General features: G+C 38.7%; 1 protein-coding gene across 21 annotated transcripts in view; it reads left to right on the top strand.

Annotated features, from left to right (window-relative positions):
* Window positions 1-14,170, top strand: part of LOC113050812 (bromodomain adjacent to zinc finger domain protein 2B-like) — an 82,024-nt gene that overhangs the window by 44,199 nt on the left and 23,655 nt on the right. For all 21 annotated transcript variants that reach the window (XM_026214149.1, XM_026214147.1, XM_026214141.1 and 18 more), the window contains 6 exons: window positions 6,964-7,134; window positions 8,108-8,263; window positions 8,582-8,787; window positions 8,935-9,144; window positions 9,833-10,429; window positions 13,219-13,822. In XM_026214149.1, coding sequence (XP_026069934.1) covers window positions 6,964-7,134; window positions 8,108-8,263; window positions 8,582-8,787; window positions 8,935-9,144; window positions 9,833-10,429; window positions 13,219-13,822 — 1,944 coding nt within the window. The remainder of the gene's footprint in view (window positions 1-6,963; window positions 7,135-8,107; window positions 8,264-8,581; window positions 8,788-8,934; window positions 9,145-9,832; window positions 10,430-13,218; window positions 13,823-14,170) is intronic.

Here is a 14,170-nt window from a genome sequence, read left to right as displayed (position 1 = left end):
TTCATATGGATTACTTGTAGGATGTTTTTATGAACATTTTGATGAGTGAAATTTATGGTTATATGTAGTGCTGAAACAAACGATTATTTTGATAATCGATTAATCTAACGATTATTGGGTCAATTAAAGGTCCCGTTTTACGCGCTTTTTTGAAGCTTTGATTGTGTTTACAATGTGCAATATAACATGTGTTCATGTTTCGCGTGTAAAAAAACACAGTATTTTTCACACAGTTCTGTATACTGCTGTTTTCACTGTCACAAAAAACGGGCTGATGACTTCCTTGGTCTATGAAGCCTCTCCTTCAGAAATACTTAACGAGTTCTGATTGGGCCAGCGGTACCTGTGCTGTGATTCGACAGAAACGCACCAACTTAAATAATAAAATACACTTACCAGTTGTGGTCCATAAACAACGCCTTCTCCAGACAAAGAGGGAACTGCTCCATCTTTCAAGAATTATCTTTGTGCAAATACAGCATTAAACTGATTGAGATTGAGAAAGTTGTCCTCAGCAAGCTGTCCTCAGCAAAAAATTAGCTGCACATAGTTTTGCATGTGCATTATAATTTTCGGGAACAGAGTCAAACATAAATTGTAACCATTAATGTCAAAGTACAACGTTCCTGGGAAGCCCAAACAAAGGTGATTGTACTCAGAGATGAAAAAAACAGCGCTTCAACGACATGGCGACAAAAACAAACAGCTCTTCCTTCTTCTCCGTCGGAGCGCAACAAGGCCACGCCCCCTGTTTGTGTTTTCATGTGGGTTGTGGTTAGTCAAAAAAACTGTTTTAGTGATGTCATTACTACAGGAACTATAGGGCTGTAGTCCAAACGTGTCGTTTTTTGTAGGTGAATTCTGTTAAATCAAATATCTCGCTTGCCATTGAACTTTGAGCTTTAGAATTTTACAGATATTATTTATACTCCAACAACAACATTACACACTAACTAAAGTTTAAAACATGGAATCACGAAGAAGGGGACCTTTAATATCAACTAATCATTGATTATATCGCTGATTAATCAGTAGAAATGTATTTATTATTAAGCTCTTGCAATTAGTTCAATTAATTAGTTATATTCTAATAAATAAAGTTAATCACTTCAGCTTTTGAAAGTCATATGTAATTAGTTTTACAATTAATTTATACAAATACATGTATTTGGCACACAAAATGAGATGGCAGAGAAACTCTCTTATTCAACCATTAAATCATTTAATTACCTTTTAAAAAAATAATTATATATATATATATATATATATATATATATATATATATATATATATATATATATATATATATATATATATATATATATATATATATATATATATCATCTGAAGATGAACTGAAGTCTTGTTGGAGATTAAATTATGACAGATTTTAGATTTTTGAGTTAACTATCATGTTATGTCATCTGAAGACAAACCATAGCTTTATGTGAGGAAAAAGGCCGAAATGATTATTATTTTTTTTATTTTTATTTTTTCTGAAAATACTCCCCACATAGGTCTGGAAATAGATGAGTGTGAGTAAATTATGAACCGTCTCTTGAAAGTTAGTGTAATTCGTTATCATGGCTGCCAGTAGCAAAGTGATAATGTTGATACTTTAAAAAATGATTTTGCTTGTGACTACAAAAACTGTTTTAGCTGTCTAGCAACACTACTGTGTTGTTTTTTTATTTTTTTCCTCACAATATTTATTAAATTAAGTCAGATATCCTGTGGCTTTTTAGAATCAGAACTAGCTATGGATGATTTGTGAATGAATCAATCTTTTCAATGAATTGGCTGAACAGCTTAACAAAATCGATTCACAATTCAGTCTGCATTGTTCAGCTCACTAACCCACTGAAAAGTGAAAGATTTCTAAATAAAACAGTAATAGGATACTTCAATGCACAGAGCGCAACAAGAGTGCTGATGCTAAATTAAATGTCTACCCAGAATCAGTTGAAAACTCTCTTTTGTGTTTCTCTAAAGAAAGAAAACACAGGTTTAAAATTATGTTAGGGTGGTTAATTAAATGATAGAATTTAAATTTTTGGGTGAACTATATATATATTGCTTTTCCAACTGTTCATAGTCCTTCTGTCTGGTAAAGCATCTCTTTTCACTCTGTCTTGTGTTTTGTTTCTTCTGTGGTGTAGTCTGAGCTGAAGAAAGCAACCGCCTTGCTCCTGTCGTAATTACAGACTTATTGTTCAGCATGTGAAAACACCGTCCAGGATTTAGCACTCACAGTTTTGGCTGCAAATTGAAAAGCTGCTGCATTAATGAATCTCAACCAATTAACTAGACCTTTGTTAATACTGCTGTCATCTCACTCTCCACCCCCCTTCACATAAACACATGCGCACATGTGAACGCACACGCACAATAACACAGCTTGCCCTCCATCCATCCTGACACTCTTAAAAATCCCTTTCTCCAGTATAAACTGTAAAGTTTGTTAGGCTCCACTGACTCTTTCCTGTCTGCTCTGCTTTCGTTTTTGGCCGTGTCGTTTTCTAATGAGAGACTCATGAACAGATGATATTCCACAAAGCTTTCCACTACTCTACTTCCACACCAGAGGAGTGAAGGGAGACCTCTTGTTTTTGCCATATTTCCCTTCAGAGTTTTGGATTTTTAAATATGCTCATCTCTCTTGAAATTCAAGAACCCAGCAAAATTCAGGTTCCGGTGCTCACCAAGGACATTGTTTTCAAAGAAATAAAATAAAATGTGGGTAATGCAGGTTCAGTTCTGGCTTCTAACTTTTCCTGAATCCATTCAACTTTCCACTGTATCTCTCTATTATGCTGTAGTTTGCTTCAGGCAACTAATATGATAAGGAAAACTGGTAGGCATTCCTACTGTAGTTACTGTAACTACACTATATTTGCTCTCACAGACACATTCACAACGGACCCGTATATCTTCTCTTCTCTTTGTGCAGTCTGAATCAAAAAATCATCTTGCCTACTATTACCGGAAGATTACGGAATCAATCCGAAGTTAAATGGTTAACGTTAGTGTCATGAACACACCGCTGTCAATTTTGAGAAGAACCACCTTCAAACAAGTTAATAGCAAGCATTTAAGGGGCCTGCTAAAAAGGAAGCTATATTAGCATTAGAGTAACATAACCAGACTAAATTCACCAAATTGTTCTCATCAGCAGGACTAGCGCTCGCTTCTTACAATGGGACAGATACATGTTTGTTGCTGACCGAAAGGAGGAACAACAGACTATGAAAGAGCTCCTGCTAAAAGTTTTTAAAACTCCGCCTACGCCATAGCGCAGCGCAGTGCAAATCGCGTTGTATCTGAAGGGCAACGCTGAACCCAGCGGCAAGCCCTGTTCATACCGCGTCCTGTGTGAAAGGTCCATTACGCGGTCATTATGTGGGAAACACACCGCAATAGAATAAGAATAAGTTAAACGCTAATGTTATAGTTTGACCTCTTATTAATGTTTGCGCTCTTCCACTGATAAACATGGTATTAGCTTTGTGGCTAATCTAGTATAGCAATGCATTAGCGACTGTAAGTGATGTTACAGAATATTTAGAAGTGATAATGATAGGACCGTTAGCTAGAACTACCACACCGTTTTTATATACAGTGTATGAACTAAATCTACAATCATTTCACATGACGAACGATAGACTCACCGTTCTGTAGTGAATTTCTGGCGCTGCTGTCAACTCTGGAGCTGCAGAGCTCCCTCTGGTGGGCAAACTATGCAACACTCAAAACATGAGTGAAGCATGAGACTCTGTTTCTCATGTTTCATCGGCCGTTATAAACGCTGATGCCGATTTAAATGCAATTAGCTCATATCGGCCGGCCGATATATCGGTCGGGCTTTAGTGTGTGTGTGTGTGTGTGTGTGTGTAATAATCCTAATAATCCTCTGAGACATTTAGTCTTTAAATTGGACATCCAAAGCCAAACATGGACATCAAACATTTTTGTTTCTGTTTTTTTCCATTTAGCATTATTCTCATTGCGTTGCGACTGTGAGGTAAAACGAAAATAATTCAACATATTGCTTTTCTTTCTACTGCCCATATTGTGTCTGGTACTTAATATTAACTTTTTACTTATAAAACATTATTATATAAAAACAATATTTCATAAGCAAGAGAGATATGTATTATTGAATATCACTATAGCTGTGATTTCCTGTAATATTCGGTATAACAAGCATTCCTGCTCATCTGATATATAATGGAAAGAAATCCAAAACCAGAATGATCCATTAAAAAACGTGATTTACTTGGGTTAAACAGACAAGAGGACCTCGGTAATTCAGTTCTAGTTGAGCTGATTAACGTTCAGAATGAGACTATCCCCCGACAGGTTCTCACAGCGCTATCATTACCGCTTTAAACACAATTAACACTTTGTCCCACTAAATCACCGGCCCACAAGCGTGCCAGAGCGATAGATGATGTTCAGGTCGAGAACGAGGTGCATCTGGGCTTAAACAGAGAATATTTTAACCTCTCGCAGAACAAACGGCGGCCACATGTTCACACTTTTTCTAGCCGTCCCCCTCAGACACACAGACAATTAAGTCGGCTGTCAGATCTGTCTGTAGAAATGTGATTGATGCAAACGGAGGGCACATTAATCGGCTTCCGCCGCATCCCACATAAGAGAGTGAACGAGGAGACAGGTGGGGGAGGACAGTGCCGCTTTTCAAAATGGCTCGGTTTGTCAGAAGATGGAGAACATGGGAAGGTGTGTTGGTGGGGGGTGGGGGCAAGCCAGAACGAAGGAGAAAGATAAAATAAGAAGGATATCAGGTAATCCGGTAATTCTGCTCTGCTCCTCTCAGAGGCTGATTTAATTATTGCCGGCTGAAAGCGCATTAATATGAAACTGGCGTTTCTGCCACTCTGTGTGTTTGTGTGTGTGTGTGTGTGTATGTGTGCCAGCAGGAGCGGATGATGGTCTTTGGGGGAATATTTCCTCTCATTTATCTTAGCATCCGCCTCTCTCCTTCTCAAGCGCTTTCTTTTCGTCCTTTTTTCCTTCTTTCGACGCCACTGTCTATATCAGGACAAACCCCCAAAACATACAGGCTGTACTGGATTTTTGTGTGTGAGAATTAAAAAGGACAGGCCTTAAGCTCGGGAACTGAAAGCTGTCTGTCGTCTTCTTTCCTCTCTTTTATGTTCTAGAGCCTATTTAAAAGAAGGCACATCATGCAAAAATGGGATTATCTTGCTCTTTTGAAATGAGAGTTAACTGGCTGCATGCAAACATAAAAATACAGTGTGACCAGTGTAGTCCGATTCAATAACAAACAACTCTTTGAACCAGTTCATTTAATGAATCTAGCAAAAAATAATCAGCTAGCGTCACTAGTCCTGATTCTAAATGGCTGTCATTTTTAAAAATGCTTACACTGGTGACCAGCCTTGTGTCAAGATGAAATTAAGTAAAAGAATCGTAAATGCAGTCGATATGACTCAGGGCGTACTATATTCAATGTTTTAAGGGGCTGTCACATTAGCTAAATTTTGCGAGTAAAATGGGTCCATTTGCAATAGTGTAGTGATGTATGAAGCTCACACAGAAATCACTTTCAAACCAAGCAGCTTTCTGCTGACCACACGAAATTCACAGAACAACATGAGTGCACCTTTATTAAGACATTTAGTGTGAGGAACAAACTGATATTTATATCATATATGCAATATGGGTTTTGACAGACAAGAAAGGAAGTAAATAACAATAAATATTTTTTTTTAAGTGTCAGAGAGAGAGAGAGTGGAAAATGGTAAAGTAAAATGAGTTTTGCAGTTTTCTTGGACTTTTCAAGTGGACTCCAAGGAAAAATCCTGCAAACAAATCTGCATGCAGCACACAGTTCCTACAGTCTTTAAACATAAACAACAGCAGTGGGAAGTCAAGGCCTTCTCTTCCTCTCCGTCCCTCCTGGAGTTATAGCTATCTGCTATAAAAAAATCCTGCATTTCCCATCATCGCTTTTCTCTGTGTGTGTGCGCGAGAGAGAGAGCTGATGCGGCGCTGCGCTGGCGGAACGGTGCGCCCAAGCCTTTCTTCTCTGTGCTCCCTAATGGAAATTGAATTTGCATGAAATATGCGGCTTAGAAATTACATGTGACTCCTGAAGGAGACAATGGACAGCATCAGCGCTGCCGGAGGAGATCGATCCCAGAAAGGATGCAATCTGGATGATGATGACGATGATTAATACGAAGAGCTCTGTGTTTACATGTATACCGAGAGCCTATACAATGTCAAACAAGAGATTGAAGTGATTTATCGAAGTCAGAATGGTTGCTGTGATATCTTCTAGAATATCGTAGAGATGCCGGAGCGCCTTGGGCGTCTTCTCTCCCACTTCCTTGTTCTATCACGCGGAGACTTTCATTTGTTCTGATCATAGTTATTAATCAAATACTGTCAGAAAGCCTGTGATTACATGAACATTAACAGCCATCAAATTGTCTCTCATAGTTTCACACATCCGTTTACTTAACGGCCTAAATTAAGGCATACTTAAAACATTTTTTTATAATTATATAATTAGAATGTATTATTTAATTATAAATATAATAGACTGTCCCTACTCCTAATAGAAAACACTTAGCATTTTAGGTTTAAAAAAGAAAAAAATATTATTAATTTAAGTTGTCCCCAAATAAGCTAAAGGGGAGGTTTCATCATATTTAACAAACTTCTGGGGACATGCAAGGAAACCCCTCCACATCTGCTCTCATTTACATCTAAACACACATTACTGTTGAACAAAGCTTCTTCAGCATTGCATTAGCAGCACAAAAGGTCGTGGGTTCAATTCCCAGGGAACACACATACTGATAAAAAAAGAATAATAATTATAGCCTGAATGCACTGTAAGTCGCTTTGGATAAACGCATAAATGTAAATATAATGGTGTTATGTTTGTGTGTGTGTTTGATGGGGCAGGTCCTCTGTTTGGGTTGACGGGGAGTGACCAGCCCTTCAGCGTCAGCTCAGTAACCTCTGTGCCCAGTGCGTACCCGCTCATGGCCCACCCAGCCTTTGGTCTACTATCACCGGCGACAGTCCGCCCAGAGTTTGGGGGTCTAGGAGGACTGCAGCTAGGAGCCTTCACAGGTATGTGTGTGACCGAATGCCTGATGACACAAAATCCTGTGTAACCGATATTAAGTAATAATGTTATATTATACTAGTTTTTAACAGTATAACCATAACTATAACTAATGATAACAACAGTGTTTATGGCTATTTATTCATGACAGAAGCGCCAATGACACCAAATTCTATGTACCTAAATGAATAAATATTAATAAAAAAATATTAAGTAAATGTAATATATTTTGATGCTATATAACAGAAAAACAACAATAAGATGCTTAAATTTGTGGTCGTTTATTTATGATCGAAGTCCTGATAACAATAAAAGTCCTAATAAGTCCTATGAAACTAAAGCAAAAAGATAATTTTTATACATCAATATTAAAGGGGTTAGTTCATCCAAAAATCTAAATTATGTCATTAATGACTCACCCTCATGTCGTTCCAAACCCGTATTAGTGCACCCAATAACACCTCAGCAGCGTCATGAACGCGTTCACAACAGACCCGGAAGAGAAGACAATTCTGAATAAAGTCGTAGTTTTTGTTATTTTTGGACCAAATGTATTTTCGATTCTTCAGCAAATTCTTACTGACCCTCTGATGTCACATGGACTACTTTGATGATTTTTTTTATTATTTCTGGACATGGACATTATACCGTAAATACATTTTCAATGGAGGGACAGAAAGCTCTCGGACTAATTATAAAATATCTTAAACTGTGTTCCAAAGATGAACGGAGATCTTACGGGTTTGTAACGACATTGTGAGCTATTAATGACATAGTTTTCATTTTTGGGTGAACTAACCCTTTAAGTAACCGTATTTCATTGTATTAGTATATACCAGTATATCCATAATTATAATAATACGATTATTATGATTAAGAAAATTACTGTTGTTATTATTAAGCATTTATAATCAAAATAATATAATCAAATATTTATATATCTCATGTAAAGCGGTAATTTACTCTTTCTTTTCTCAGAATGGTGGAGAGCAGCAGAAGCACATGGACGGAGTCCTCCAGCTTTCTTCCCACCTTTTCTGGGTCTGCCGCATATGTTTGCCCCGTCTCTTCACAACCACGAGGCCAATCCTTACACATCCAAAACACCCAGCAAGAGCAGTCAGGCCTCCAAAGGTATTAATCTGTAAAGCCCCAGTCTATATCTGCCTCCTGGAAAATGTGTGCTATCCCTTGGAGGCAGACTTGAAGTTAAACAAAAGTAATGTTGCCTTCAGGCTGGTGAGCTCACAGTAATCATCGCCTTGAGCAGTCGCCTCCAGTTATGAATTCATAAGGTGGCTTATAAGGAGATCTTTCGCAGTTTGAACTCCACAAATCCTTCATAAAGGCTATTTGACAAAGTACATGTTGATGTAAATGTTTTCTTTTGTAGCAAGGATTTGCATCGTTTAAAAGCATCTGATTGCTTGATGTAAACTCTTTTGTGTGCAGGTGTGAATGGAGCTGTGAATGGTCGTTCACTGTCTCCGTCTGCGGCTAAAGGAGCAGTTTCGGCTTCTGCCTCCCCCTCCCCCGCGCTCCGGCCCCCTGAACACAGCCGGACACTCAACGCCAAAGCCCGCGACCGCAAGGCCAGTCACCATAGCAACAGCACAGGGGAGCTTCAGGAGAAACCCTCACAGAAACCTAAAGAGAAGGTACAACATCATGACATGCATACGAGGGACGAGAATGCAGTGTGCAGTCTAAACACGCAAAAACTTCTCATATATGACCAACTCTTTCATTATTTGTTGAAATGATTAAAATTGAGTCATGATTGGGGTCTGTGTCAACCCATGCAGAAGACCCGTAAGAAGCAGGTAGAGGGGTCTGGCGTAAGCGAGAGTGAATCTGGATCATCGCTGGATACTGACAGCGACGGAGTGAGCAGCAGTGATATTGATGATCTTGGAGAGGAAGATGATGATGATGATGAAGAGGAGGATGAGCAGAGTAAAGACAGTGAGGAGTCAGACTCCGAAAAGGAACGGCAGAAAAAAAAGAAAATGAAAGTAAGATGCTGGTCATATTAGATGCTCATACAGTATTACTCTTTTTGGGTAGGAAACCAAAAGATTGTTGGTTTGAACCCTACCGTTGTGTACCACTTAATCCCAGAGTGCTCCAGTGCTTTGGAAGTCACTTAGTTTGGAAAAAAATATATGCTTCGTTACAGTTCATTTGCATATTTAAAAAAATATTTAAACCTTAATTTAATAATTATATTTGAATTGCATATAAAATTCCATCCATTTGGATTACACAGATTTAACATAAAGTAATAAACTTAATTTTATGCATATTTGTCAGTCATACATAAATGAAACCGTAAAAAAAAAAAAAAAAAAAAAAGATTTATATAATAGTTCTAATAAACTGAATGAATTTTAAATACACAGTAACCAGACTTACACATTTATCGAAAATGAATTTTATCTAAGTGAATATTGCTTGTTTCACAACTATCCACATTTTAAACACAACTCTAACTCAATATATTTAATTGTTTCCACAATGGACAGATGTATGCTAATTTTAAGAAATGTGACTCCTTTTTAAGTGTGGATATCTTAAAAGCAGAGTAATAAAAACTTCCTATTTAATGCTGAGGGTCACTGAGAGTGGAATATGACTGTTGGTAGTGTTAATTAAACCTTAACCAACATGTGGACTTCTTTCTCTTCTCTCTTGTTTGCCCAGATTGTAACACCAAACTCTGGGCTCAGTAAGAAGGAAAAGACCAGGCTGTTGGAGGCCAAAGACTTCCATGGAGGTCTGCTGGGCAGTGCATCTTTAGAGCCCTCTCCTCCGGTGCACCTGCATCGCTCTCCACCTCCTCCAGGCCTGTCTCAACCCCCTCTGCTATCTATATCGGGCAGCAGAGCCAGAGAAAGACCCCTCCACACCAGCGTCATCCAGTCCACAGGCCTGGCTGCAGGCGCTAAACCGTTAGCGCTAATCGCACAGTCACGTCGAGACGTTTCTCCAAAACATTCTCCACAGCATCGCACCTCCTCTCCAAAAACCACATCAGCCACTTCCAAGCCCCAAACTTCCTCACCTCAGCCCCTCCCACTCTCGTTATGCTCCTCCCCCAAACCGCTATCAGTCCCCTCCCCTCCAAAATCCCTCCCCCTGTCTCCTTCCCCCAAACTTCCCCCTCTCACCCCTTCCCTCAAAGCGCAGTCTCAAGCTTCCTCCCGCAAGTCCCAATCTCCAGTGCTGGACGCTCTGACCAGCAGGAAGATTCTGGAAAGTTCTCTGGCACAAGTCACTGCTGACTACAGGCCGAAACCGGTGAGTATGACAGTCTGCCACGGTCTGGCGGGAGAAATGTGAGACTGTTCATCCTTCAAGTCCATACATTAATCGCACTTTTCCCTCAAGGCCGGTGTCCACATTTTCATTTTCCAGGAAAGCAAACCAGCTAAAGCAAATCCTCCACAGTTTGTGTCCGTATCTTTTAAGCCAATTTAGGATTATCGCTTTTAGGGTGCTGTTGGTATTCAGGATGTGTCTCTCCTTATTGACCAGCCTATTTGAAAAGGTCAGAGTAACGGAGAGGGAGAATGTGAGGGGGAGAGAGAATTATTTGTGTGTGTGTGTGTGTGTGTGTGTGAATGTGTTGAAGACAGAAATGCAGAGCGAAGGACAGAAAGGACAGCTCCATTCTCTTATCAGTAGGACTGGCTTCCCTACTGTTTGGCTTTAGTTGGTAAATTAAAGTGACAATGTGCATCGCTTTATTAGAATTACTGAAGCAAAACCAACAGGCAATTAACTCCACGACTTCTTAAAGGTACAGATTTCAGCAAATGAGTGCCTTTTCCTCACCTATTCTTTTGTTGCCTTGACATTACCGTTGAAGAGGTTAATATAGTCTTTTTTCTTCTACTTGTAATTAACCAGAGTGGTTTTATTATTATGTTACGGTGAGGAACAGGTCCATAATATTTAGATTTTATTAGTGGTGCTTACTAAGGCAACTAACAGTGTTACTCTTGCTCCTGATTCATGAGGATCTGGTGTTTGCGCTGTCTGAATGCTTCCTAAAATCAAGATTTTCATCTGGGGGATTAGAAAACGAGCAAAGTCGGCATAAAATGAAAGTTCACCAAATCTATTTCTAAATGCATGTTTTTGATAATTGATATTTTTTTTACTTCAGTTACATTCTTCAGGGGTTACAATGCTCCAGAACATCATAAGGCCAGTTCACACTGCACCGACAGACGCAGACAAACTGTAACACATTTGTCAAATCAGTGTGCTACTTTGTCTGTGTTTGTTGGCATTTGTGGGCACTTGTTTTCACTTTTTCAACATGTTGAATTGGCATCTGTAGGTTCTTGAAATATCTGTCAGCATTGGTATGCGTCCGTTGATGCGGTGTGAATTGGCCTATTGGGCTTTTTGGCAACACCATATCAAACCGCTAGAATGCTCTAGCAACCTCATGGTCGCACAAACAGCAATTTTCTGAAGAAAATGTTAACATGTATTTCGAGTTTATTATTCCAATACATACGTGTTCATGGATCTGGAACTATAATGGTGCTATGAAGATTTCGAGTGGTTGAGCATGAATGGTTGAAGGCAGGCAGAGTTTGAGCATTCCTTCTTTCTTAATGAATGTTGTGGCGCTGATAGAGTCATGGCCGCACTGTTTTTCTCGGTTTCAGTGAGTCAGAGCAGCATTATGCTCACTCACTCTCTTCCTCCGCCAGATCTCAAGCCACATGACAACCAGCGCAATTACCACATCTCCACCTCTCCCTCACTCTTTGTTTATCTGTCAATTTGTTGTTTCTTACTCCTCTCATCGTAGTTCTCAGTATACATACCTCACTTTCTCTGAAGATGTGCTTTGTTCATGGAAATCCAGTCCTGTTTCACTTTTGTTTTTTGTGTCCCACAGCAGTACTTGCTGTAAAAACTAACAGATGAATAGATGCATATATAGATAAATATTTAAAAAAAAGTGAATTTTATTCACTATACTAGAACTATACCAGCAGACATATGGAAAAATTACTTATTTCCATTATATTTATTTAAATATGGGTTCATTATCAATGATAACTAAAATGATGATGCCAATGAACGATAATGTACTGTTATTGTAAGCATTTAATAGTTATAAGAGTTATGTTGTCTGCTTTATTAGCTGAAAACAAAATTGTTCCTCTGTGTTGTTGTCATTATAGCTGTGGTGTGGAGTTCAGTATTTTCACAGAATTATTTGTTATAAAACGTAATCGTTATATCCTTAATGTTATTACCATTGTTGTAAACAGTTTATCTTAAAAAAAAAAAAAAAAAAACAGCCATATCAGCAGCCATTACCCCAGTCTCCATTATCACATGAACTTTCAGAAATCATTTTTATATGCTGATTTGGTGCCCAGGAACATTTCTTATCAAGTTGAAAAAAATATTGTGCTGCCTAATATTTTTGTGAAAACTGTGATGCACTACCATTCAAAAGTCTGAGGTAATTAAGATTTAAAAAAGAAAGAAATGAATACTTTTTATTTAGCAAGAATGTCATAAATTGACCAAAAACCAGTATAAAGACATTTATAATACCGAAGATTGCTGTTTAACATAAATGCTGTTTGTTTTAACTTTGTTCATCAAAGAATCCTGAAAAAAACGTCAGTTTCCACAAAAATATTAAGCAGCAAAAACTGTTTTCAGCATTGATAATACAAATCATTATTAATAGTTGAGCTGCATTAATAACGGAGCACGAAATCTGCATTTTAGAAGGATTTCTATGACACTTACGGTGAAATAATGTTTGCTGAATATGCCAGCATAATTTACATTGTAAAATATATTAATATAAAAAAACGTTTTTTAAACTGTAATATTATTTTAATGTTTTATTTTATTATATATAATTGACCGGAAAATAAGAACAGATTTATGTGTCCAGTGTCCAGTAAAAAATATTGCTATTTAACAGAATAACAAAACCTTTTCTGTTGATGTGCACAGCTTTTCAGTAAATTAGGCTTGATGTGATATAGACTTCTTATAGTTACTTTCCATCATCGTTCTCTCTGTTTTTCCTTCTGCAGTCTTTCCTGTCCCAGGACCAGGCGTTTCCTCTCCAGTTAAAGAAACAGCAGGACCCATATAAGATAAAAAAGAGGGCAGAGGCACTCACGTCCTTTACCTCATCTTCATCCTCTTCCTCCTCCTCTGCGCTCCCTCTTAAGCACAGCTCTGAAGCATCAGGTAGGACCAAGCCCCCTGCAGCGCAAGGTGTGTCCTCCTCCGCTCTGCCTTTCCCTCATGGCCTGCTAGGTCTGGGGCAACCTAACGGAGTCATCCAGAGCACCCAGGATATGCCATTGGCCCTTACCACCAAATCTCGCTCCGATGTGCCCGTCAACCTCAGTACAGGAAGCCGTAAGAGCCCCGCCTCTGCGTCTCCCACACCTAACCGCAACCGAGAGCCCCGGAAGAGCAAGACTCCCAAAGCATTAGAAGCCTGGAGGGGTTTATCCCAGAACCACCTGGTGCAGTCTCTGGTCGACCTGTTTCAGCACAGCGGAGATGAGCAAAAGCTGCCCAGCAGCAAAGACTCCGACGACTCTGCTGAGGATGAAGATGATGAGGACGATGATGTGGAGGATGAAGAGGACGATGATGAAGAGGATTCAGATGACAGTCTCTCAGGTGAGATGCCCTAAGAGAGAGGTTTTGTAAGTGCATTAAAGAAATAGATTGTCCAGAAATGAAAAATTCCAGATATTACTCACTTTTTAATACATAGACTTCCATGGAACACAAAAGAGGATTGTTTTAAGAATAGCCTGGCCACATTTTTCCATATGAAGAAAATGAAAAAAAAAGAAATAGCATACATTATCATTCAAATAGTTCACAAAATATGATTGTGGATGACAAATTTCACAAGTCACTATTAAGTCAGCAAAATGTTATTTAATTTTATTTCCTCTCAAATCCCGATCTAATGAAATATGCCTTACATTATTTCATATTGAATATCGTAGCATGCTTACT

Source organism: Carassius auratus, chromosome 31 (assembly GCF_003368295.1).
Source record: "Carassius auratus strain Wakin chromosome 31, ASM336829v1, whole genome shotgun sequence".
NCBI lineage: Eukaryota > Metazoa > Chordata > Actinopteri > Cypriniformes > Cyprinidae > Carassius > Carassius auratus.
This window is presented reverse-complemented; position numbering and strand designations above follow the sequence as displayed.